Source organism: Epinephelus moara, chromosome 3 (assembly GCF_006386435.1).
Source record: "Epinephelus moara isolate mb chromosome 3, YSFRI_EMoa_1.0, whole genome shotgun sequence".
NCBI lineage: Eukaryota > Metazoa > Chordata > Actinopteri > Perciformes > Serranidae > Epinephelus > Epinephelus moara.
Window position 1 is genome coordinate 17,831,559 of NC_065508.1, and position 24,972 is coordinate 17,856,530.

At 39.3% G+C, this 24,972-nt stretch overlaps 2 protein-coding genes across 3 annotated transcripts; both read right to left on the reverse strand.

Moving 5' to 3' along the window:
* Positions 1 to 6,196: 6,196 nt before the first annotated feature.
* Positions 6,197 to 12,885, reverse strand: chrdl2 (chordin-like 2). 2 transcript variants are annotated; one of them, XM_050040514.1, is made up of 11 exons: positions 12,765 to 12,885; positions 12,229 to 12,341; positions 12,013 to 12,106; positions 11,778 to 11,923; positions 9,598 to 9,691; positions 9,256 to 9,317; positions 8,546 to 8,714; positions 8,235 to 8,423; positions 7,958 to 8,131; positions 7,279 to 7,371; positions 6,197 to 7,177 (listed from the first exon to the last, which is right to left on the reverse strand). In XM_050040514.1, exons 1-11 carry the CDS (start codon positions 12,829 to 12,831, stop codon positions 7,044 to 7,046), a joined length of 1,335 nt encoding a protein of 444 aa, XP_049896471.1. In that variant the 5' UTR covers positions 12,832 to 12,885; the 3' UTR covers positions 6,197 to 7,043. The 2 variants fall into 2 exon arrangements, with proteins under 2 accessions (XP_049896471.1, XP_049896472.1); XM_050040515.1 differs by lacking the exons at positions 12,013 to 12,106; positions 12,229 to 12,341 and having other exon boundaries at positions 12,765 to 12,859.
* A 1,749-nt stretch (positions 12,886 to 14,634) lies between these two features.
* spag7 (sperm associated antigen 7) lies at positions 14,635 to 22,118 on the reverse strand. Its single transcript, XM_050040863.1, has 7 exons — positions 21,977 to 22,118; positions 20,170 to 20,237; positions 19,977 to 20,065; positions 19,787 to 19,871; positions 19,611 to 19,700; positions 16,926 to 17,082; positions 14,635 to 15,786 (listed from the first exon to the last, which is right to left on the reverse strand). Exons 1-7 carry the CDS (start codon positions 22,059 to 22,061, stop codon positions 15,671 to 15,673), a joined length of 690 nt encoding a protein of 229 aa, XP_049896820.1. The 5' UTR covers positions 22,062 to 22,118; the 3' UTR covers positions 14,635 to 15,670.
* Between the last annotated feature and the right edge of the window lie 2,854 nt (positions 22,119 to 24,972).

The window sequence follows — 24,972 nt, forward strand, 5'->3', positions numbered from 1 at the left end:
GTGGTTGACTCACAAGAGACAAACCACAAAAAAGAACAATCAGAATCAAAGCAGCGAAGGTCGAGATATCCAGGCTCTTAGTCCCTTTTGGTTCAAGGTCCAAAAACATTGTTCATTTCCCATAATGCAACTTGATCATCATGATCTTCATATTTCATTGAAACCTCCCTGTCTGGTAATTGTCCATAGACTGAAGGTGGAAGTCACAGCTCCACTTCCCCCCACTGTACAAAAATGATGCCAAAATATCCTAGATAGGCCCACTGCCATTGATGGTGAGCATACTAGTTGGCACACATAGCTGCCAATAATGACATCGATCCCCCATTTTCAACACCAAATTACTAGTTTTAACCATCAGAAAAATGAACTACCTAAAATTACAGAAACCATCACTGGGAAGAATTTATTTGACGTGTACTTGGAGTCCTTAGTTTGGCAAATGTCCCATCTACTAATATGGAGGGGCGGAGTTTATGACCTATACTGCAGCCAGCCAGCAGGGAGTAATCAAGATATTTTGGCTTCACTTTTGGGGAGCTGTCATATCATCCATGATTATATAGGCTATTGTCTGTGCTGTAAACCTAAGCTGAGATAACCCTGTCACTATGACACAATGACATGTCTCCTCTTCCTCCCACTTACAAAACTGAAGCCAAAATATCAATTATATCAATTATACCAATTATACTGCAGCCAGCCACCAGAGGGTGATGGCTGCACTTTATGGGTCATGTGTCATGCCCACCATCTTTTCACCAAACTTCTCCCATGTGCCAAGCAGTCACATTTTCATCCTGATCATGTCACATGTCACCACTTGGGTGCATCTGCTGTTGACGTTCTAGGGTGCTGTGTCAACTTCAACCTGTTACATGCACTGTGTCTTTTCAAAATACACTTACAATTTCAGGTGAACACCGACCCCCCAGGTGAAAGCCGGTGATTGCTGGGCCCATGCTACCACCCCTCTCACCCACCCTACTTGGACTTCTCGCCTTCTTGACTTACACTGTTATCTCGCTGCACTTCCCCTGATGCTGTCAGGCACCATAACACACTGATAGCGTAGATATAAATGTTTTATTCTAAAATTAAAACAAAACAATTCCTATTTTCAGGTAATTATAAACTAATAAAAACATAGTTATGAATATTATAATCCATTTCTGTCAATAGACGCCTTTAAACCTGCACATGGCTCTCAACATGGCAGTAGCTGAGCAGATTTCTAGTGGCTAATGGTGCTAACAACATGAACAGTGCTAACAACAGCAACAACACTGACAGAGCTAATAGTGTTTAGCTTATATTAGTGGCATTTTTATGTAAAGTGTGACATTATGGCTTTTCAAACATCACTACAGACATCTGGCCTGCTTATAGTAGTGATTTACACCTAGTGACCTCACAGAGGCATGCATGCTAAAGAACTGAAATGGTCCATTAATGCGACAAATCACTTCAAGACTGAAGATAATAACACAGTTCACACATCTATAATTTGTATCTTACAATGTTGTTATTCTGGAGGTTTCATTGTAATGAGCACAGAGTCAGTGGCTGAGTGAAGCCAATAGATCATTCATGTCACTGTTTTATTTTTATTGGACTCTTTCTCACATTAACATCAACACAGAATAAACAAAAAGACAAAAAGGCTGAGTTGTGCTTTTCCTCTGTGACCTCTTTTGTTCTTAGCACGAAAAACTGATGAGGTGAGTTATTAACTGAAAACACATTTTCGTCCGTGCTCCCAGTGATATAACAAACTCTGGCAGGAGAGTGAGATACTCTGTCCAAAAGCAAAAATAACAAAAGACATGAAGGCATCGATGGTCTGTGCCTTAAACAAGATGGATCTTTGTTTATATATCTATAAGAGTTTTTTTTTTTTCATCTGTGTATTTCAGTGCTGCACATTCTCACATCTGGAGCAGTCATCGCTGCAATCAAGCCTTGAGAAATGTTTGGGTAAGATTTGTTTGACTCTCAAATTGAGGGCCAACAGTTAAGCTTTGCGAATAACCCTGTGGAGACTCAGACACCAGATTTGGCTCGGGAAGAATAGGCCCTGAATACCTCATCAACACTCCTCATTACTCGAGTGCCAAATGAGTTCACTGCGGACCGGACCTATTCATTATTTCTTTTGATGGACAATTGAACTGTAACACACTTATCATGTAATCCTGGAGAGGCTTCGGATGCTCTGGCTGGCAGCTGAAAAGAGGCCATTATTAGTTACAGATCATAACCGTGAAGTTGTGGTTGGTCTTCTTCATCCAGTGAAACAAAAGAGCTCGCTGGGGTCCGTCTTTAATAGTTTACAGTCATTACAAGCACGTGTTTAAAATATTGACCTTTAAACCAAGCCGCTCAGGATAAGGGGATGAAGACTAAAGTGTTCATGACATGTATCCCGGTATTGTCCGTGTTCTCTTGGCCCGACTCCAATCATCAGCTAAAATGATCAGGGCCAACTTAATTAACGAGAGGGTAAGGGTGTAAAAAACAGAGCCCTTGATAGATTTCGGAAGTATTTTGATGAAGTATAAACTCAGGGGTTCTGCTGAGCACCTTAATCAGCTATGAAAGCAAACACATCTATCAGACTTAATTAACTTAACACAATTTGGCTCCCTTTGAATCAAAAGACTGCCTGATTGATTTGCAATGCTTCAGTTCCTCACAAACACTGTATGCATCAGCGAGGAACTACCTGCTGCAGCACACGAGGAAATGTTTTATTTAATCTTTTGAAATTAGTTCAACTCAGCTGCGTTCCTTTGCAAGACAGCGCGATTACCGCAGAGCTACAAAGGGTAAATGTGTAATGAAATCTTTTGACGTGAACCATTTCAAAGCCTCCTCTGTGACACGCATGACTTGACGTTCTCTGATATAAAACAACAGCAAATGAGATTTGTTAATATCACAACAGTGGCTCAGAAGTGCCTCCAATCCTGGGCCGAGTCGTGACCCCGAGTCTCACATTTTCTTCACTTCTCGCCGAATCTGGGCTACATGGGCAGCAGGGCGGAGTACACATACACAGAGAGCTGACCGACTGCATGATTTATACCTACTGACTGCCCCCAGCTGTTACAATTGCCAGAGCCAAGACTAAGCATGCATAGCTGAATTGGCCCATGAGACGAATTCAAACATCCACAAAATGAGGACTGATAGGATTTCCATCAAAAAAAAAAAGAGACAAAGATAGCTTTCCATGCAGCATGTTTGTTTAAAATCAATCTTGTTTCAATACTGTCATCACTTAACGACTTGCATGGGAAAATGGCAACGTGAAAATGTTAATTACTAATTTAATTTGGCAGCAATAAAGTAGAACGCCCCTTTCTCACCCTTTTGACTGGAACAGCCTCTCTGGACAACTGAGGGAGAGACTGTTGCAAACTGTCAGGTCCAACAGCTTACACAAAAATATGACAGCCTTTTTGTGAGAGTAATGAAGGGGAGTGCGTCCATTTCAAAATATTGTTTCATGAGAGACAGACAGAGCTGTCTGGCGCAAAGTGTGAAAGAAACACAATGAGTCATTGTGGAAGGGGAGGGGACGCAGAGAGCACGTCGGGAGTTCACAGAGAAGGGAAGCAATATTATTCTGAAGCGCCCACTCGGTCTAGCAAATCTGCAGTTGCACACTGACTGAGTCATGGGAACCGCAGCGATAATTTGACACCTGTTGATCAAACAGGCCTGCGGACAGACTGCACACAGTGCTGCTGAGCAAAAAGGCTGCTTTCACAGATCATGCTGACATGGGTTCCAGGGAGCTCATTATTTCCATGACATTGTCTATAGCATAGTTATTTCAGTGTTTGGATTGGGAGTATTGTCCACTTCCTTTACTCTGTGTTGTGGAAATACAGACGGACTACATTTAGATCTAACAGTAAAATCCCATCTGTTGGCCATAGCTGAATCCCCACAACAGAAATCAGAAACACAGAGATGTGTTTATCATTTTGGCATGATCTATAAGGTCTCCGTTTACAATGGGCCCTCTGATGGCCAGGAAAAAAAACATGAATACATACATACATTATACATGCAGCCATGGGTGTAGACTTCGGGGGGATGCAGGAAACCAGCCCTTCTTATTATTTAGAACATGTGCATTTGTCCTCCCCAATATAAACATGAATGTAGCAGAGGACTTTTATTTTGACAAAATCAACAACATTTACACCATGAATTAATGCAGATAAGGTGCAAATTAGTACATAAAAAATCACCAGAATGTAGGAAAATTAAAGTTTGATGCTCAAAATTTTTTGCTGGAGGGCCACAAAACCTCCTGTGTAATATGTGTCAACACATCCGCCATGTTGAATGAAACCAACGCCCCTGCATGCAGCCGTGCCAGAATTTTCAATGTGCTCTAAGTTATTCCAAATTGCAAAATTCTTAAGTAAATTATGTTAAAAATGGGAAATCTACAGTGCTTCATAAAAATTCTTTGCAGACATGAAATCTGCAAGAACTGATCTTTTTTGGCCACTTGAGGGCAGCTGAAGCAAGCTACAATCACAGTGCTGACGTTATTATAACGTTAGCCGAGTTGATTTGACGAACATCTTAGCTAACGTTTGCTTATCTATACACCCAACAAATCGTATTAACATCACTGTTCATGACCACCTGGTAAATGTAAGTCAAATATTCACTCTCAAAAAATTTGCATGACGCTGTGTTGCGCAAACTTCTCAGCGCTGTCATTCTCCTTACATCACAGAGCATCACATATGGAGGACAAACTTATTGTTGCCGTCTGTGGGCACCCAGAGCTCTGCGCCTTGATGTCAGTACTGTACAGAGACAGAACAAAAAAGGGGAGGGCTTGGAGGAAAGTGAATGGAAAGTTTTGAAAATATGTATTTGTTACTTGATTCCATCAGTTGTAGTTCACTGCAAAGCAAATTAGCACTAACGTTAGCTTACGCTGCCTTCCCCAGTTAGTTAGCAGAACCTGTTAGCGCTCAAGCAGCTGTATATGTGTGAACAATGCAAGTTGAAAATTCACTTCGAGTTTAATTTGACATATTGTGCAGGCAACCTGAATTTGAATTTTGTAATTAACAGCTCCTTTACAGCTGTTTTTGTCTCACATCCTCCAACTTGAATAACTGACTAATAGACCCTTTTACTGTTAGTAAACAGTAGACGTTTTTAGGTGGGCGGGTCTTAGCTGGAGGCAAAACGAATCTCCACAGATGTTAGCTAACGCTAAAGTTCTGTTGGCTTTTTTTTTTTTTAATAATGGAGGAACATGATACAAGAGGCACACTCTCTGCACTCTGTGGGGAGACGGAGCTGCAGAGCATCAAGCCGAGTGAATGTGTGATGTGTTTCTTCGACCAACAGGGCTCTCATTTTAGTGTTGAGCGTCAGGTCAATTTCACTGTCCAGGCCTGCGAGTGTTAGAAAAATACACTGACCAACAGGACCAGACTGGCCGACCCATATGCTCTCACTCAGTGGATGGATGATTTGACAGGAAAGGAGGACGACACTTTAAAGGTTTCCTCCATTTTGTTTCGTTATTAAAGCTAACGTTAGCTAATGTGCTAAAAAGTTTATGGAGAAGTCCAATATCTCTCTTAATACCTCCCCAGTTTCTGATTTGGTGGACATGATAACCCTTAATACACATAACGTTATTCATCCCTATCACATTTTAACCTTTTAAATTTGAGAAAAAAGTAGAAATATTACACAGACAGTCATCAGAAGTTTGGCCTCATTGAAGTACGATAAGTAGTGAGTGATCCTGATAAAAAATCCTGATGTTGGGAATATATTGTGTTGGTGAGTTTTCGGGGGGGTTGAAGAGAGTTTGAACTTCTGCTTTTGATTTCCATGCCTCTGATAACATTTCATCTCCAGCGGGGAAACACTTTATCCGTCCTTCCAGAGCTCTATTTAATGGAAGCCTTCAGGCAACGACGGTGCGGCCGGCATGCAGACCATAAATGAATCAGCAAATCGTTTTCAAGCAATGCCTTCAAAGACAACTCCAACTTCTATGAGCCACATCTTGGCCTGCCTCAAGTACATATTCAGTGTCTCGCTGTGTGTGACTCCGTGCCAATTATTCCCCTACACGTGAAAGTTACAGCTACAAACAAATCAGACCAAAAATGTTTACTGGTGTAAAACACTGAAAAAACTTTATGGGTTAAAACTGAGCAGAGGTACTGAGTGCATTCAGCTACACGACCACTTTAAAATACAAATATTTCAGGTATGTGGAGTAGTAGAATGTCATTAGGCTATGATAACAAACCAAATCCTGTGGCTGCGTAAAAATAGCTACAGTAGGTCTATTTTTGACACCAGAGAAATTAGGAAGGCAGTTTTCTTATTAACAAATACCCAGCTGTGTATTCACTGGCATGCTAACAATAAACATTCAGACAGTCAAATGTATGTACACAAAAATCATACAAGAACCAATATGCTTTAAATAAAGTGACAAACAAGAGTTTGTATTTACAATAAATATGTCGATGATCATATAACATCCTCAAAAAAACCTTTACATTCTAACAAAGCGTGGCCCCCTGCCCAACATAATCTACACACAGATTATTCTCATGTGGTTAAAGCAAAGGGTTTGATTGAGACCCCAAAATGTCCTCAACATCACTGAGTCATCAAAGTCTCAACCCAATCTTCAGCTCTCAGCTCTGGACTCTATACTGCACATCTACATTAACCTAAATCCACCCAATCTAAAAATGTCTGAATCATGACAGAAAACAGAACGGACAGTTATCAAACACTGCTATGGCCTCTAATAATTTACATACAAAAATATGTGATGATTAAAACATGACGAACAACAAAGCATCAATCAATAGACAATATTATAAATGAGAGATTCCATTTGTATTACAGGAATGATGCAGGACATTTAAGTGCAACATGTATGAAAAAGGTATGTACTGTATTTTAACCATGTATTTACTGGAATAAAATATGTATAAAGAGGGTCACGGGGGCAAAAACCATCAGGGTGAACACAGGTCCTCTATCTGCTTGGGATTTAGGAACGTCACCATCTCCCGAATGCCGTCTTCACAGATTGTGGTCTGAGAAGCTGTGCTCAGGTTTTCGCCCTCCTCTTTAAATTTTCTCCACGTCTCTGAAAAATTAAATTAATACAGGATTGTCACGACAGCCCATATAAGTCAAGAGGATTTCAACAAATTAAAGTATTTACAGAATGTAAAAATAAAAACTAGCCTTCATCGAGTGTTGTAAGTAACGTGTAATTTTCAGGATGATCCACGATATCTTTTCTTTGAACGTCACCGATTTCCATTAATTGTAAAACACCTGTATAAATAAAGAACTCAGGTAAGTCATACATTCTACAGCAGCACTGTGTATTTGTCTTAAAGGAAAAGTTTGACACTTTGGAAAATGCTCATTAGTTTTCTCGTGAACGTAAAACAGGTGTCCTTCAGAAACGTTTGCGTGTGTTTTTTTAAGCTGGAATTACGTTTTAACCCTTTGTGAAGCCACACGGAGAAGGGTGCTATGGGTAACCAACGCATTCTCATCCCAGGTCGTCAAATACTGACTCTTTCTCATGCTCCTCAGTTTGTGATACCGCCAACGAGGGCACCCTACGGCGTCTATGAGATGCACCCTTTAATGTCTGTATGCGATGCACAGCTGTCTTCTGGGTGGAACTCATTATTACACGTAGTGAAAGTTGTCAAACGGTCGCGGATAGGTTAAGGTAACTGAACTACTCGTGTTAGGTTTGGGTGTACATTACAAGTGATCAGCTAGCAAAGTACAGGGAACTGATTTCTCCTTAAGGCACACTCAATAAATAAATAGAGAGCGATTTAAGTGCATTTCCCAAAATGTTGAGCTATTCCTTTAGTATAGTTCCCACCTGTAGTTACTGTACCTTCTACAGTCTTCCATACTTGCACTTCAACCTCAGCAGTACTTTGTCTTTCAACAGCAATGATTCTGACTGTGTTGGGTGGGTCGACTTTCAAAGATGAGTCGACCTTATACACCAAGAGGTTATTTTTATACCCAAGAAAACACTGGGTCTGGTTACTCTCAGCTTTACTTTCTAGAGAGGCAAAAAAGACAAAAGTTACGTGACTGGTGTTTACAGCCAATCAACATCATGTCAGTATAAACACTTCATTATGTCATGAGCCACGTTCGACTACCTGGACATGTCTTGCAGCACTTTCCTGCTGATTTCATAGGATGTTGGCATGGGTACTGGCTGGGACACGTGATGCGTTTGCAGTCCTGGAGGCCATCAGTACAAGTGCACAGGATGCATTCCAGGACCTTCCCCAAAACTGGGTGCCACATGTCTCCATGAGAGTACGTCTTGCCATTGTATAAACACGCTGCGAGAAATGGAAAACATCTGAGCGTTGTGCTACATATGGAAGCGATCGTAAAGTTGTGAGGAACATGTCTATAAAATCAAACACCTATACGGGACCTTTCTGTTTTGACGAAGTCTCACCTCTTTGGTGTTTCCTCTGCAACAGAATCTTCACAGTGGTCTCTGAAGCCCCTTTGAGGTTAAGTTTACTGAGGCTCAGGCCTCTGGGAGAAGTCCTGACCCTGGGTGGAGTGGCACGGTCGGACCGCGCCCTGCTCTGCTCTCCGGAACACTGGTCGACTGAATGCCTCTTTTGTAAACACAGATATGATAAAACACAGTTATCTTTCATCTATTCAGCTATCGGCTTTGCTTCCTTTTCCCTGGAGTAGTGGCGGAAGGAGCATCACATTTAGCCCTGCATCATATGAGTTCATGGCCTGGCTCCAGATCTCTGAATCACTGCGTACATGTGAGATTTTTTCAGCAATTTAAATAGAACTACACTGCAATTCAGTCTTATGATCTTGAGGGAAAGCTGAAATCTTTGTCTAAAGTGATAACTGCAAAATGGTTTCAGAAATAATCTGAAAATTGTGATCCTCAAGGGGAAAATAATAATTGCTTGTCCACTTGCACAGGGAGGTGAAAGGTCAGAGAGCTACAGAGCAGCTCCCCTGAAGCTTGTAGTGACCTCAGTGTTGTGTTCAAGGACACTTCATCACGCTTGCCTGTGAGACTTAAACCTAAATCCTGCAGCTACACTACATTTAAATATATTTTAATGACGGGCGAGTGTAATATGGAAGTCTAAGAAATGTTAATTTTCTGAAAAATCAGCAGAAACATACAACGCCTCGGTTCAGCTGCTGGTTTCCATCCTCGGTTGATGAGGACCCACTGTTGCCATGATCTAAAAACCAAAAAGAAGAGATCAGTGTCATGATGATGAGTGCCGGGCTGTAATCCAGAATGCTAGTATATCAACTTTCAGTGTAATTGTTCAATACTTTTTGTGTGCTGTCTGATTTAGTGCATTTTATTTCAAATGTAATTTAGCACATACTTGCATTTAGTGTTATATATCAATTTTAGAAAGGCAGTCCTATTAATCAGGAATATGTTCAGGCCTAATCTACAAAATATTATCGCAGGTTGTAAAGCCGTTTGTCAGCTTGGAGGAGTTTGACTACCTTTACACACCAAACAGCAGGTATCTGGGACTGACACTGGAGAGGAGCAGGTGATTGGTTGGCAGGTTTTCAGTCCGCAGAAGATGTTTCCATTCTGAGAAAAGAAAGGGAGGCAACATGTCATATTTTTTAAATTTCCAAGTATGCACTCCAGAGGGGTTAGGCTCAAGTACTGAGAAGTTTCTGCAGGCTTTTAAATTTTATTTCTTATGGACAAAGCCCAAACGACATCACAGCGTCTTCTCAGATCTAATGTTCTTGATAAATAGCAGTAAAAACGCAATGAGACGGCACATTTATTTGGCTCCTGTACAGAAAGAATGACATATTATTTTGTTGCACATGCAGTAGATACACCAGTGGCGGCTGAGCTGCTCTGAAAGCTGCTGTGCTGCTCATCTGGGGTAATTAAGGGTTCAGTGTCTTGCTCGAGGACACAGCTACAAACATCTACAAATAATGGGCAACCTACCTGAGCAACCTCACGACATCTGACGGCACGTCTTAGAAAAACTTGCGGAGTAATCCATAACTGCAGTGATTCACAATCCCACTAGAAACCTATATCGTAGTACTAAGTAAAGCTGCGAGGATGTTTTACTGAATACTGACTATGAGCTCCAGGGAAGAAATGTATGAGGATGAACATGATTCGTAGGACTGCTGTAAAAAATTTTTTTACTGGGTATCTTTTCATTAAGTATACTGTTATGTGTTGTCTCCGTGGAAACTTTCATTAATGAACACCACTTAGCAACTCATAAAATTAACCTCTCACATCATGCGGCCTTTTAAAGGACAACTCCAGGGTGATGTCAATTTTGGCTGAACTTCTACTTTCCTCTCAGATATCTGCCTTTGGTTAAAGGCTAAGTTGGGCTGAGGTGAACTCACAGACAGTGGAGGGGCCGGGGGGACAAGTTGGAATACAGAACGATGTGTAAAATATGTTCTTATGAATTTACTGACAGTTCATAATCACGGACTTCCATTGTTGTCTTGTTGTTCTGTGTTTACATTAGGTTTATTGTTTACTGGGCTGGACCACAAATTGCCCCTCTGGGGACATTAAAGTTTATTAAGTCTCAGTTGGTTCTCTAAATTAAACCTTTCATCCATTGTCTTGTGTCGATCACAAGTCACGACCAAGCTCAGCCAGCACACAAACTAAAGCAAGATGGTTTTACCAGCTACAAATTAAATAGAACTTGACCCACCATTTCCACTTTCACTGCAGCATTAGCAGCTATATTGTAAAGCAGTGAGCAGAGATGCTCTTCATGCATTACAAGTTTTTAACACATTTATTTAATGTACATCTTGTAGTTAAAGCAGATTTTATTTGATTTTTCACCTCTTTTAAAGGAATAGTTCTGAGTTTTCGAAGTGGGGTTGTATGAGGTAATTATTAATAGTATATGTTAGATGGCAGTTGACATGCCACCAGGTTGGAGAAGCTGGCCATGGAAGCTAAGCAATGAACTGCTATGGATGAGGGCAGCAGCAAAACGTATTTTAGCCACCAAAAAAAATCAGTCGGTTTAAGTGTATGCAATATTTACAATATTTTCATCACTTTACCTTGCCGCAGACAGCACTATTCAACAGGAAACTGAAGCCATTATCTATGCTGTCTGGTAAATCCAAATTAAACCTTTACGTCACGCAATAACACAAACTAACCAAGTGAGGCAACAACCAGCAGCAAACAGCAGCTCCCATGTTCTACACGGTAAAATTACTGATTTTAAACCCGGTTCAGAATGTCTATTAGAAAAAGTGAACTGCTTGGCAACCAGACCAGGCCTCTAATTGAGACAGGCGTTTATGTGTCAAAATGTAAAGCCACACCGGGCTTGTAAAAGGGACTGGGCGTTTAATTGAAGTTGTACGGTACTTATTATTTTGGACTGAGTTTATTTAAGATAAGATATATCTGAAATATCTGCTATTTTTCCGTTTTATTCTTTTCAATTTCTTTGGGGGTTTTTTTTGTCTATAAAGCACATGGTAACTTTGCTTTGACGAGCAGTACACTGATGAAATGTTGCCATATGTAGGGTAAGAACTTGAGCTCACGTAAAACCATACAGACGTTAAAATGCTTCCATACTGCATGCATGTAGTTTACCATAGACTTTCACCAGATGAATTAAAGTATGAAATGAGGTGTAACTTACAGAGCACGTGCACATAACACACTGATTGCTTTGCTTGGATGGGAAGAGGTCAAGCTTTGTGAAGGTCTCTCCTGGCTGATACACACTTCCATTATACCTGCAGGATTTCACCGAAGCTCTCAGACCTGCAGGGATCCTGGGCTCATCTGAGGAGTGCACATCACACATGACAGGAGGCTTTAAAGTCACCTCTAAAGACTCAGAGCTGACAAGGTGTTAGAGAACATCAGTGTACCTGTGCATCTCGGACAACACTGCTGAGGCTCAGCTACTGGATTTTCACATGACAGAGCAGGACACTTGATTGTGTTACATTTCACATGGCCTGTCTAAGAAAGCAAAAAGGAGTTTACAAGCACTGTGTCAGCAGAGCTGGAGAGAGTGGAGCAATTTGAGTGTAATATTCCTTTAAAATGTTTGCTCAGCAGTGATAAACTTTGCTTAGAGGTACCTCTGTGCAGACACAGCGCATGCAGAACATGAATCCGAAAGGCTCCAGATAGGGATGCCAGCTGTCTCCAGGGCTGTATGACTTGTCTTTGAAAGTACAAACCACCCCGGGTCCTGGGTGTCAGAAATGAGGAGGATGAGCTACATGTGGCGCAGATGATCCGAACAGCAAAACTAAGGCATGTCCATGTCAACTGATATTTAAAACATCTCTCAGAGACATTTAGTCAAAGCGACAGTCAGCTCCATGTAATGCAAACCAGAGGAAAACAAATGCCTCTGACTCAACTTCAGCACATTAAGATAAACACAAGTTTAACTTTCTCTAGTGACAGAATGAGATAAATAAGTCTCACCCCAAACTCTAAAGTCATGTTTGGAGCAACAGAGGATGTAAATCTTAACATGTCAGGTCAGTCTGGGCTGAAACTCCGACTGAACCTCTCCTTATCTGAGTCACATTCTCATGCTTTTCCTTATTTAAGCCCCACACGTTAGATGAGGACAGAATAAAGCATCAGCCGTGCCTGCTCTTACCTTTCCGGGGTTTCAGCTCTGCATCTGCAAACCAAATGATGAAGAAGAACAAAAACATGGACTTCATTTTTTACATGTGCGTGACTGAGTCTCAGCGCGCAATAAGTGTGTTTCTGCAGGACACAAACTGCAGGACAGTGTGAGGCAAGGATTAAAAAAAAAAAAACATTAAACTTTTTTCTTGGTTGATCTACGGCGCCCCCTTCAGGACACAAAAGGTAGCGCTGGCTCAGAGGGGCATGATGACATGACCCTGAAATAGACTTGATGTGGAGTGATGAAATAACAGATGTGAAGGAGGTGCTGACATATTTTACTTAGACTATGTACAAGTAGCGATTTCTCACTATACAACTCGATCCCAAGTAAATCCTGCATTAATGATTTTACCTCAGAAAAAAGTCAGCTAAAAGTAATTAAAACATCAAAGGTCAAAGTGCTCATTACACTGTAATACACTGTATGGCTATTATTATTGATTATTATATGAAATAAATATTTTTATTCTTACTGGAATTGGATTTATGGGCTTATTTGATGCTTATGGTATGGTATGTCCTTTGTTTTATTTATACTGTATGATGAAAAGAGTTAATGAAGAACTCAATACAAGTGTTGATAAAATAAATCAATAAAGTAATAAAAAACAATACAAATACATTAAAATGCATTCTAATATTTTAGCTGGTTGAAATGGACATCATTTTAACTATATATTATAGTGCAGTCTGTAACAATGCATCACATTTTATGAGATGGTTACTACAGCTGTCAGATAAATGTAGTGGTTAGAGAAATACAAAGTTAAAGTAACATATTTCCTTATTAAATGTTTAATGTGAGGGGAAAAAAACAAAATAAAATAAAAATGTTTTCTCCTTAAATGAAGTATAAAAGAACATACAAAAGAAAATGAAAATATTTTCTTTCTTTTGAAATGTAGTTAAGTAAATGAAAAGTACAAAAAGATTAAACTGTTTCCCTCTGAAATGAAGTTTAGAAAAAAAACAGTAAATGTAATATAAACAGTATTTTTTAAAGTACAAAATAAAATAGTTTCCCTCTGAAAAAAGTTCAAAAAGTACAAATATTTGCTTCTCAAATATAGTATAGTATAAAAAAAGTACAAGCAAAATTAAAATATTTCCTTCTTAAATGAATTAAAAAAGGACAACGTAAAAAATCTGAAATGTAGTAAAATAAAAAAAATAAATAGTACAGAAAGATTAAACATTTTCTGCTGAAATGTAGTAAAATTAAAAAGTACAAAATAAAATAAAAAATTCCTTCTGAAATGATGTAAAAAGAAGTACAAGTAGAAGTAAAATTTTTGTTTTAAATAAAGTTAAAAGAAAGTAAAAAGTAAAATATTTCCTCCTGAAATATAGTTAAGTAAAAAAAAAAAAAGTACAAGTAAAATAAAAATATTTCCTGAAGTAAAAACAAAGTACAAAGTAAAGTATCTCCTTCTGAAATGTAATGTAGTAGTAGAAAGATAAAGCAGCCTAAAATGGAAGTACTCAAGGAAAGTACCACTTAAATAAATGTACTTGGTTACATTGCACTACTGCCAAGTAACCCCCATTACATGTTTTGTTTATTGGTCTTCTCATGAGAGAACCTGTTAGATATGTAAATACACACGTGTGTAGCTGTTACACTGAACTTTAGGTAAGGACTGTGTGCAGTAGATGACCAGTGAGGGCACTTGTGAGTAAGTCATTATGCTATCTTCTATTACATTCAATGATAATGAATGTTACCACTTAATAATGCAGATTCAACTCTTTATAAGACACCAAAACCAGTCTGAAAACAGCTAAAATTCAGAGTAGGTGGTGCAGAAATGAGTGCAACATAGAGACAAAGGTCTTATACTGTTCTCCATTTATTAACACACATGGGGGGATAAAACAGTGCAACCTTGTTAGAACAGACGTCAAGATGCCGAGAGACTTACAAACAAATGAGTTGTGACCAATGTTCTTACAATGAGTCTGCTACCTCTGCTCCCTGCTGTGATGCCTATTGCCAGCCATCGTGTGGCTTAATGATAAAACATTTAGTCTGGAGTAACAGTTGAATTCACAGTCGGTGCAGATGTATAGAAACAAAGAAAATCTCTGACTTAATTACAGATTCCTAAAATCCACAAAATGGGGTTTTCTAAAATGAGTTTCCTCTTGAAATGGAGGAAATGGCATGCTTCCAACTTTACAAAGATCTGAAACAGGTTGAGACTAAGAAAAAAAACAACAACCCAACAAATGAAACCAAAAGCTGGTCGTTAGACGGCATTCCTGTTTCCCTTTTAAAAGCTGCACTGGAGATTTGGAAAAACTGTCGGTGGGATTTTTTAGCCACACTTTTTATCTGGCCTGGCCACGGCTCAAAACTGTCAATACTTTAATGATAAAAATGTCACGTAGGACTGTAACTGCACATGTGCATTAAAAATGTCAATCACTGACAAACTGACTTTTAAAAATGATGTCTGAAGATATCGTGTGTTTTTAAGTAGCTTCACACCCAAACACATTGTTTGGTAATCGAAACAGGTTTCTCATAACGCATAGGGTCCAATCACGTGTGAGAAGCTTGATAATTGACAGAACGTCACAAGCAAATGTCAAAACATGTATATTAATCCAGCTCCTGGATCAGACTCACCTGAGGATCCTCCACTAAACAAGGTTTCACGACTCCAAAATTCACAGAGCGACAAACATACTTGATTCAACACCTGTCATTATAAGTTATACTTTTAAATGTCTGAAGTACAAGATATTGCATTATAGGATGAATTAGACCGAGCACACAGACGCGCTAATGTGCCCACACACACACACACACACACACACGCGCACACCCACCCACACAACGGTAGACAAAGAGATGGTGGACACTCAGGAAGTGCTGCTGTGTGCGCTCGAGTCGTCCTCTTGCTTCTGCCGCTTCTTTGCTCTGATTTCGTTCATGGCTTCTTCTATGGAGCGAGTGTCCCTCTTGTTGGCCACCGGCACTGGGAGAGAAAAACACCGACATAATGAGTTAAAAATGAGACATAGGGGGAACAGTGGTGTTAATGGACCTGCACTTGAATAGCACCTTTCTAGACTTCAGACCACTCAAATGCTTTTTAACATTATGAGTCACACACACATTCATACTCTGGTGGCCAAGGCTTCCACACAAGGCCCCACCTGCTCCTCAGTTTTTAACACACTCACTCACAGGAGCAATTAGGGGTTCAGTATCTTGCTCAAGGATACTTCAACATGCGGACTAGAAGAACTGGGGATCAAGCCACCGGTCTTCCAATTAGTGGACTGCCTGCTCTACCTTCTGAGCCACAGCTGCTGGTGTGACTTAAAGGGACAGTTCAGATTTTTTGAAGTGGGCTTGTATGAGGTATTTATCCATAGTCAGAGTATTACCTGCAGTAGATGGCGGTCAGCACACCCCCAATTTGGAGACGCAGGCAGCAGTAGTGCCACGGAAGCTAAGCAACCATTTTACCTTGAAGCAGACAGCCTGTTCCGACAGGGAAGCCGTTAATGGTTTCAGTTCTCCACCTATGCCTTCGTCAAAGCTACCAGCCTCCACTGACAAAAACAGCAATTTAAGCTTGCTGAACACAGGAACTGTTGTTCCACTGCTGCCTTAATCAGTTAATTTGTCTGTGTTATTGTGTGACTTTGATGAATCCAAACTAACCCTTTCTAAACACCAAAGTCACACTGTAACACAAACAAACTAACTGATCGAGGCAATGGTAGACCAGCAGCTCCTGTGTTCAGCAATGTAAAAATGATGTTTTTCTCAATGGAGTCTGGCTTTGAAGAGAGCAATATAACTCCTTCACTTCCCCATCGAAAATCGCTGTCTGACAGCAAGGTAAAGTGGTAAAAATATTCTAAACATAGTGTACACTTAAACTGATACTCATTTTTTTTAGGTGAGACTTTTTTAGGGAGCCTAAATGTAGCTTCCGTGGTGCTTCTCCTGCTAGCTTCACTGAACTGCGGGTGTGCTGACAACTACTATAGGTAACACACAACTATGAATAAATACCTCATACAACCCCACATCGAGAGATCCAAACTGTCCTTTAAAGTGTGACAAAGCAGTACAGTGATCTGAGCAACAACATATACTCACCACAGCCATATGCCCGGTTGGCCTCTAGTGTGTGCGCTGCATCTTTCGCAGCTGAGGTGCCAATCAGGTGACTGTACTTGTCTCTGTAGTTGGAGTTGGGACATGTTTCTGTCTTCTTTGTCTCACTGGATGCTGTTTCTTCCAATGCAGCCTGTTCCTGCAGCGAAGAGGAAAAGAAAAAGTCAGAGACTGTGACGGAAACTCAAGGACAAATTAAACCCTGATACATAGTTATATATCATCAAGCTGGAATATGAAATGCATTCTTGGAGTCACTTGTCAATAAAAATGTAAAACACATATTTATATGCATCTGTCCTCCCTCAGCCTGCCTGACCAGCTTCTTCTTCAGTAATGAATTAACATATTTCAACATCCCTCCCAATGTCAGCTGTAGATTATGCATATAAACTACAAAATAAAATATGTAAGAAAATGCCAAAATTGACATCACCCTGGAATAGTTGTCCTTTAGAAGGTGGCATGATGTGAGAAGTGAATTTAATGAATTGTCAAGTGGTGTTCATTAACAGATGTTTCCAAGGAGAGAACACATAACATTACATTTAACAAAATGCAGCATCATAATGATAGTCAGGTCAATTTATATTGCCCAATATCACAAATTTGACTCAAGGGGCTTTACAATCTGTCCTTAGAGCCTTGATTCAGATAAGGGAAAACTCCTCTCAAAAATCCATTAACAGCATAAAAATGGGAGAAACCTTAGCAAGGTCAACAGAGGAGGAATCACTCTCGCTGGACAGACTAATCTCACATAGTCAGACCTAACTCCACAGCACTGTGTCAGCGCTAGAGAAAGGTCTGGAATCACCAATTATCTTTCTGCTATGGGGGAAAAACACTAGTTTTTGTTTCTTAAAACTAATCACAATTGTCTTGGGCAGCACTTCGCCCAGGATGCAGCGATGGTGCCCTTGCAAAGTTGTGTCAGGGGTCAACTTGTTTTAATAGAACATTTGTACATAGGAAGGCAAGCACTGTCATTAAAATGGCCCTGCAAAAGGACATTAACAGTCGTATGTCACTATGTGATTCAACTTTTGCTGATAAAAACGACAAACATAATTTGATAATCATGCCCTAGAGGTGAAGCGTGACTACACTTCAGCTCTGGAAGAGCTCACTGGACTTCACACAGACGATTTGCTGGCTGTATGTGGCTCTAGAAGAACATTACTACCACGATATCACAGAAGCTTTTGTGAGGTGGAACAGAGCTGTACATGAACAGCAAGATCACATTGAGAGTGACTGTAGAGAGATGACTGAAAAATCAAGATCTAAAGAGGGAACAAGACACCACACCTACCAAGCCATCAACCCAGATTTATCTCTTCATCCACTTTATACCAGCAGTACACCCTACATTGAAGACCATCTGAGATTAACTTTTACATGATTCCAGTTATCCTCTCACAGATTGTGAGGGGAACTGAGGAGGTGGAGCCTTGTGTCACCACAACAAGAAGTGTGTTCCTGTAAGACTGGCATACAAAATAAAGAACATATACTTGTGTGCCCTCTTACACAGGATGTCCGTGAGAAATATGGACATGACTCTACTGAACAGAGCTCACTCTTCGTGGAGACTGATAACAGAATCTTAGTGTCTTGCGGTATTTGAGCACCAGCAGGCCTCTACTGAATGATGGGACTCTGTGTATTACTTTTTAATGTTTTTACTACTGGGTTTATCTTATATATGATTTTTTTTGTGTATATTTTTTGGACCCAAGTATGTTGTTTGTGTCAATAAACTGACTAACTAATTAACTACAAAAAAGGTAATGTCAGTGGCGCATGATGCTGCCAGGGTGAGAAGCGGCAAATCATCTCTGACTGGCTATGTCAGAACTGATCAACATCAGGCATGAGAGTTCTGTGAGTCAGAGTCTGGGCTAGTACAAGGTGCAATCAAAAGTTCGTTGTAGATCTTTATAGCAATTCACCAAAAGCAGGAAAAGCACGACTCAAATTTTCACCTTAACAAACCATTTTTTTAGCATGTTGCTAGCTTGGAGGGTGTTGTTGTTTCCCATAGCGAGGGGATTTGGAAACGGTAACACGCAGAAAGCAGAGGGAAGAAAAAATGCCAGTCAAAATCAGCGACCCAATGGCAGGCTTACATCTGGCAAGTCAGACTATGGATGGGAACATGCAATCGGTGTAAAACTACAGAATAGACATTCAGGATGAAACAGTTATACAAAGAATGTAATCATACTGTATGTGCAGAATTTGAAGTAGAACATGATAAAATGATACCCGTGGCCAAGGACAAACTTTTCTGATTAATTCAATCTAAGTCGAGGCACTATCCTGAACACACAGCATGTCATATAATTGCATTTCTTAATGTTGATCAGTTTTCCTCACTCCCCGTATGAGTGTTCAATGTCTGTACAAAATTGCAGCTCTACAGAGAACCACTTCCTCTTAACTCAGGAAATGTATAATAATATCTGTCTGAATGTAAGAACGTTATAAATAAATGAGATAATTAAAAGCATAAATGTCTCATGACGTCAATTTTGACACTCTGCTGCTTGATAATAGTAATGAGACTTTTTTGTATGTATTCAGCCCCTTTTCAGACACTGAATATGTAACATTGCCAGCTTAAATCTGTTAAAGTGATGCTTTGTGAGCATCCACTCTTACTTTTAATCTGCGCCGCTGCTCTGCCAGCTTGGGATCCCACTCCTCTCCTTTGCGATAGGCTTCCAGCTCCTCATCCGACGGAGCAAACTCCTGCCACAGCACGAGGTGGAAATCAGTCACATTTCCTCACATTACTTTGATATCTAAAACTGGATTAAACAACAAAGTATCCAAACCTTCTTGAAAAGCATGACATAACGACTCTCCTCATCCTCTCCAAAAGAAAAAGAAGTCAGACCTGCCACTTCTGCAACATCATGCCTGTGAGATAGGGAGGAATGACATGTAAATAGCTGTTAGCCTGTGTTGAAACATGTCATGTTTATTCCACAAAGGAGCTTATCATCCGCAGTAATCACTACTTACAATATACTCCTTTCAATCTTCCCCATAGGATTGTACTTTTGTTTCTGTTGTGAACTGTCTTGAATGAAATCCGACACTTGTTTCTCCATCTAAAGAAGAGATACAGGGAGGCACAGTCCGTGATTCTGCATGTGATAAATAATAACAGTGCAGTACAGTCAGTGTGTTTTAGATGTGACACCCAAGCTCTCACCTTTTTCCTGAACTCTGCTTTCTTTCTTTTCTCGTCTTCCTCCATCTTCTTGAGTCTTGCTGCTTGCTCTTAAAAAAGGACAGAATTTAAAGTCTTCATGTGGTTTGTTTGTGTCCGATAGCATTAAAACTTTCCGTTGTAAACACAGATCACGTAGGCTTACAGCAACAACCGGCCTTCTCATATTCTTTTTAAGACTTAAATCGCAAAAAGCCTAATCAAGAGACAGACTTCCTGTAATCCCAAAACCACATTTCCAGATCATTGAGGGCAAGTAACAGAGTGACTCAAATCCCATTATTTGTTGCATGTGTCTACAGGCAAACAGCCTCTGATGTTTTATTGGTAGGCATACTCATAACAGTTAATGAAACGGATTTGGTCAGTTTTTATCACCGCCGTCTTGTGGTTATGTCTTCACAACAACTGAACATTGGATGACGTTTGTTTAGCTGCAGCCACGCTCCACTCAGCATTGCCAGAGTTTAAATCCTGAACTGGGCTCACATAAAGTACAGTTTTCACATGAGATCTGCAAACAGGAAATATTATAATGTTTTCCAAAATGTATTTTGAATTGGAGCCTTAAGGTAAAGATGCTGCTTTGGGTTTACCATCAATCCATCAGTGTCACGTGTAGCATAGTTACGTAATTAAATTACAAAATAAATGGAAGGTGCAATCTGTTAGTTACTGAGAACAAAATGATGTAATCAAATAACAGTTACTTATCAAAATGTTGCTGATTACAAAGGGCTTATACCCAAATATATTATTTTCAATAAAAACCTTATATGTAGAATATAACATTCATTTAGTTTGTGGTTTTTTGTCATCTTTTGCTGCGCAGGAATGCCGTCTTTCGGCATATATCTGGGCAACGTGGGTCAGCAAAGCTGTTGGGACAAATTCAAGTGTAACATTTATGAACTATGGTTTTAGGACTTTTCAGTTTTGTTGCCCAGTTTAAAGCATTTGTTAGAAAAGGGATCCAAAAGTAACCAAATATAATGTTACATTACTTTTTATAAATGTAAGTCTCATCAGGGTAACTAATAATCTGTAACCTATTACATTTCAAAAGTAACCTTCCCAACACTATCTGTCTATAATATTTATCACTATGCATGAACAAATATAGGAATTATGTACAAATATTGTTTATATTATTAACTTTTATCTACTGTTATTGACTAAAATGCCCATAGCCTGAGCTAATAGCAAAGTAAATAAAGAGGAGGTGGCTAAAACTGATACTCAATGGAAATAACAGGGGCTTAGAAGAAAATTATATCTAAAGGCAGAGGGCTGTGAATACTCAGAGGTAACTTGTTTTCTATGTCAACATCCAGGAGGCTGCAGCAGATAAAACAGTGCTGGTTTTTTACAGAGAGCTTTCAGCAGGTTTTACAGTAACAGCAGAGCCACCTGTATTCTCACTGTTAGAGCATGCGCTCAGATTTAATCCATAAAGACACATTAAGGAGCTGGCCAGCGGATCTATATCGCCATTTTGACTGCTTCGAAAACAGTGAACCATTTTCAGTAGTGCTTCTGAAAACTTCATTTCCCACATCAACACCAATCCAGACTCTGACCTCAGCGGCAGACAGACTGCAGCACATGCGGTGCTGAACCCGGGCCAACGGGGCTTACTTGAAAGCTCAACCGTCCAATGGCAGCACCAGAAATGCCCTCTTCCCCTGTCCTTCTAATTTTCACACACGTCTAAGTCCCGTATTTAATCAGTTTCATCCGTTTCAAACTAACGCGAAACGAGTCGTTATTTAGGTGTAACATTTTGTACCTCGAGCCTTTCGTCGGCTTTCCTGGTCGCCGACTGTTGGAGGTTTTTCCATTGAGTTTAAGATTGAGCCTAGGAGGTCCGCCATCTTGGAATGATAGGGCACACCGTCCAGACTGTTGTTGTTATCGGCGGCAGCTGTACGACGTGCGCATGCGCAGATGATCAGAGTCTTCTTCGTTGGGTTTTTACAGCAGCTTGTATCCATAGTGCTGCAATACGGCCATCTTCTGGAGATAGTTAACTCCTGCAGTGTCTAGAGCTTCATCATGAACAAGCATCTTCTGCCCTATCTACTTATATGTAGCATCCAATAATGTAATAAGCTTCTAAAAATATAAAAACACCTGAAAATGTTGTAAAAGTTGCACTTAAAGTCCCCTAAAATGTAATAAAACACAATAATGTAATAACTTGACCAATAATATGATAAAATGTCTTGACTGATATTGTAATAACATTTTTACAAAAATGAAATGAATGATGTAATCATTTTAACAGATAATGTAATAATGAAAAGAAGTATGCTTTTTTAATTCAGAAATGTACAAGTGTGCAAAATGTATAATGCTGTTAGTGTCATGTTAGCTAATAAAAAAAAAAAACGTGACACTGATTTCATGTTGGAAAATGTAAACTTTAGGCTTTATGTAGAATTTGAAATTTACAGTAAATGGTAAATGGTATATTGTTAGCAGGCAAAGATGCATTAAACTAAAAGCCCTATCAGTGGGAAATGAACCATGCTAAATGCTGATTGTGTCATTGTGCAAGGATCCTCTATTAGAACAAAGTGGCTCATAGATTAGACGCTATCAGAAGATGACTAAATCTGCAATAGTTTGCTGATGTTACACAAGTGAGCAATGAAAGGAAAATGGTTGATTTAATGTCCATGAAATGTTCTTAGTCTTCTGAGTCACCAGTGATTATTAGGAATGAAATGTCTCCCTTGCCTCACCTGATCTTATGAAATTTTGTGTAGAGGGGAGTTAACAGACCTAAATATAAACCTAATAAATATCTTGTGTAAATAAATACAGTCAAACAGCACAAGTGAACTCCCTTAATAGTTTGGGAAAGAAACAACAAGCAGGAAATGGGTAGAGATCTATTAACTATAGATCTTGTAACATTGACCCGTTGTTATACCAGTACTGCTTCGATATGCATTTTGGTTTGGGTTAGATATGTGATTCCACTTAAGTTTATGGCACAGTTCTTTGTTATGTTATTAAAGTATCATTCAGGATATTTTATAACATTATTGGTCAAGTTATTACATCATTGGTTTTATTACATTTTCTGGAAATTATTACATTATTGGGCCTTACATTCCACCACATTCCAATGTGTTCTTTACTCCTGCTCCTGTTTGCACTAACCCTTTCATTTCTTCCATCATGTCATTTCTCTCTGTTACATATTTTCTGCAACTAACAAGCACCTGCTCTACAGTTTGTGGTACCTGGCAATGATCACAGAAACCAATTGGATGCTTCCCTGTAATTTGAAGGATGAAGTGAGCTGTTGAGAGTACAGTGTCCTTTTCTAGATGAGCAGAGTTTTTCTTTGCTGTGTTGAAAAACCAGCATGTAAAATATCCACTGCCACCCTGTGTACCAGAGAGGTATAGTGGTGGAGTGAAACTAAGTTTAAATACTCAAGTAGCCTATTGTACTTAAGTACAAAAACACTTTAACTTAACTTGAGTATTTATATTATATAAGAAGAAGATATATTTCATTAATCTCCTAGGGGAAATTCAATTTTTTCACTCTGTTGTCATATACACACAGGCCCGAAATACACACACATGCACTAACAGGACCTATACAAGCATCAAATGGAGAGATGTCAGAGCAAGGGGGCTGCCCATGGACAGGTGCCCTAAGGAGCTGGGGGTTCAGTGCCTTGCTCAAGGGCACCTCAGCAGTGCCCAGGAGGCATACTGGCACCTCTCCAACTACCATTTCATATTTGGTCTAGACAGGGACTTGATCTGGCGACCCTCTGGTTCCCAACCCAAGTCCCTATGGGCTAAGCTACTGCCTGCTACCACCTGCTTTACACTTCTTCTCTACTGTCATTCAAAGATTAATATTATGGGCTACTTTATACTCCATTTCATTTATCTGATAGCATTTATTACTAATTACTTTCCGGATCAACATTTTATATGTCTGTTTTTATAAAATATGTATTGACAACATTCAGATGCAAATGGATTATGAATTAGGAGTAAAATCCAATAAAAATATGTGTATAATAAATGCAACACTTTGAGTAGGCATATTTTCCAAAATAAATACTTTTACTTTTGATACTTTAAGTACAATTTGTTGCTAATACTTATGTATTTTTACTTAAGTAAGATTTTGAATGTAGGACTTTTACTTCTAACACGTCTATAAGCATTTTTTAAAATTTATTTTAAATTTTACAGTAACCTTAAATCAGCATTCTGTAGGTCATCCACTGGCAAAATAAATAAATAAATAGATTAATAATTTCTACATTACTTTGAAATTAATCACATTTTTACAAAATTTCCAAAAATGAAATAAAATAAAATAAAATGAAATAAATTAAAAATAAAAAGCAATGATATATGTTAGTAATAATAATATATTTTAATAATTCGTTTTAATCACTTTTATAATTTAATAAGAAAGTAATATATCTTTTTTATATTTTAATGACACATGTGCCGTCATGGGATTTGAGATGGGAAAGCTTGAAGAAGGCAAAGTGCTTTTAAATTTAGCAGGTTGTTCATTGCCCTGTGCTTTATTCTGATGCTGAGCACAGTACTAGCCTCCTCTTGTTTTTCTGTCCAGGCCCAAACAAATAGAGCTGTAAAAACATCCTTTAGACTGAATAATCACAGACTGGATCATGATTTGTCCCCTTAAGGTGGTTCATCTGTACATATGTGTGTCTGAGAGAGAATAAACAAGCAAGCAAACATCTTTACGTATGCACTAGGGGGCATGCTA

What these genes read in the sequence shown, in the direction of transcription:
- chrdl2 (XM_050040514.1), bottom strand. Translation starts at nt 12,831, where the DNA reads ATGAAGTCCATGTTTTTGTTCTTCTTCATCATTTGGTTTGCAGATGCA. An exon ending in GTGTTGTCCGAGATGCACAG is followed by an intron (nt 11,924 to 12,012) that starts GTACACTGATGT and finishes TGCACTCCTCAG; the next exon opens with ATGAGCCCAGGATCCCTGCA. An exon ending in ACTTACAACACTCGATGAAG is followed by an intron (nt 7,178 to 7,278) that starts GCTAGTTTTTAT and finishes TTAATTTTTCAG; the next exon opens with AGACGTGGAGAAAATTTAAA.
- spag7 (XM_050040863.1), bottom strand. Translation starts at nt 22,061, where the DNA reads ATGGCGGACCTCCTAGGCTCAATCTTAAACTCAATGGAAAAACCTCCA. An exon ending in AAGCCGACGAAAGGCTCGAG is followed by an intron (nt 20,238 to 21,976) that starts GTACAAAATGTT and finishes TCCTTTTTTAAG; the next exon opens with AGCAAGCAGCAAGACTCAAG. An exon ending in AGCAGCGGCGCAGATTAAAA is followed by an intron (nt 17,083 to 19,610) that starts GTAAGAGTGGAT and finishes TCTTCGCTGCAG; the next exon opens with GAACAGGCTGCATTGGAAGA.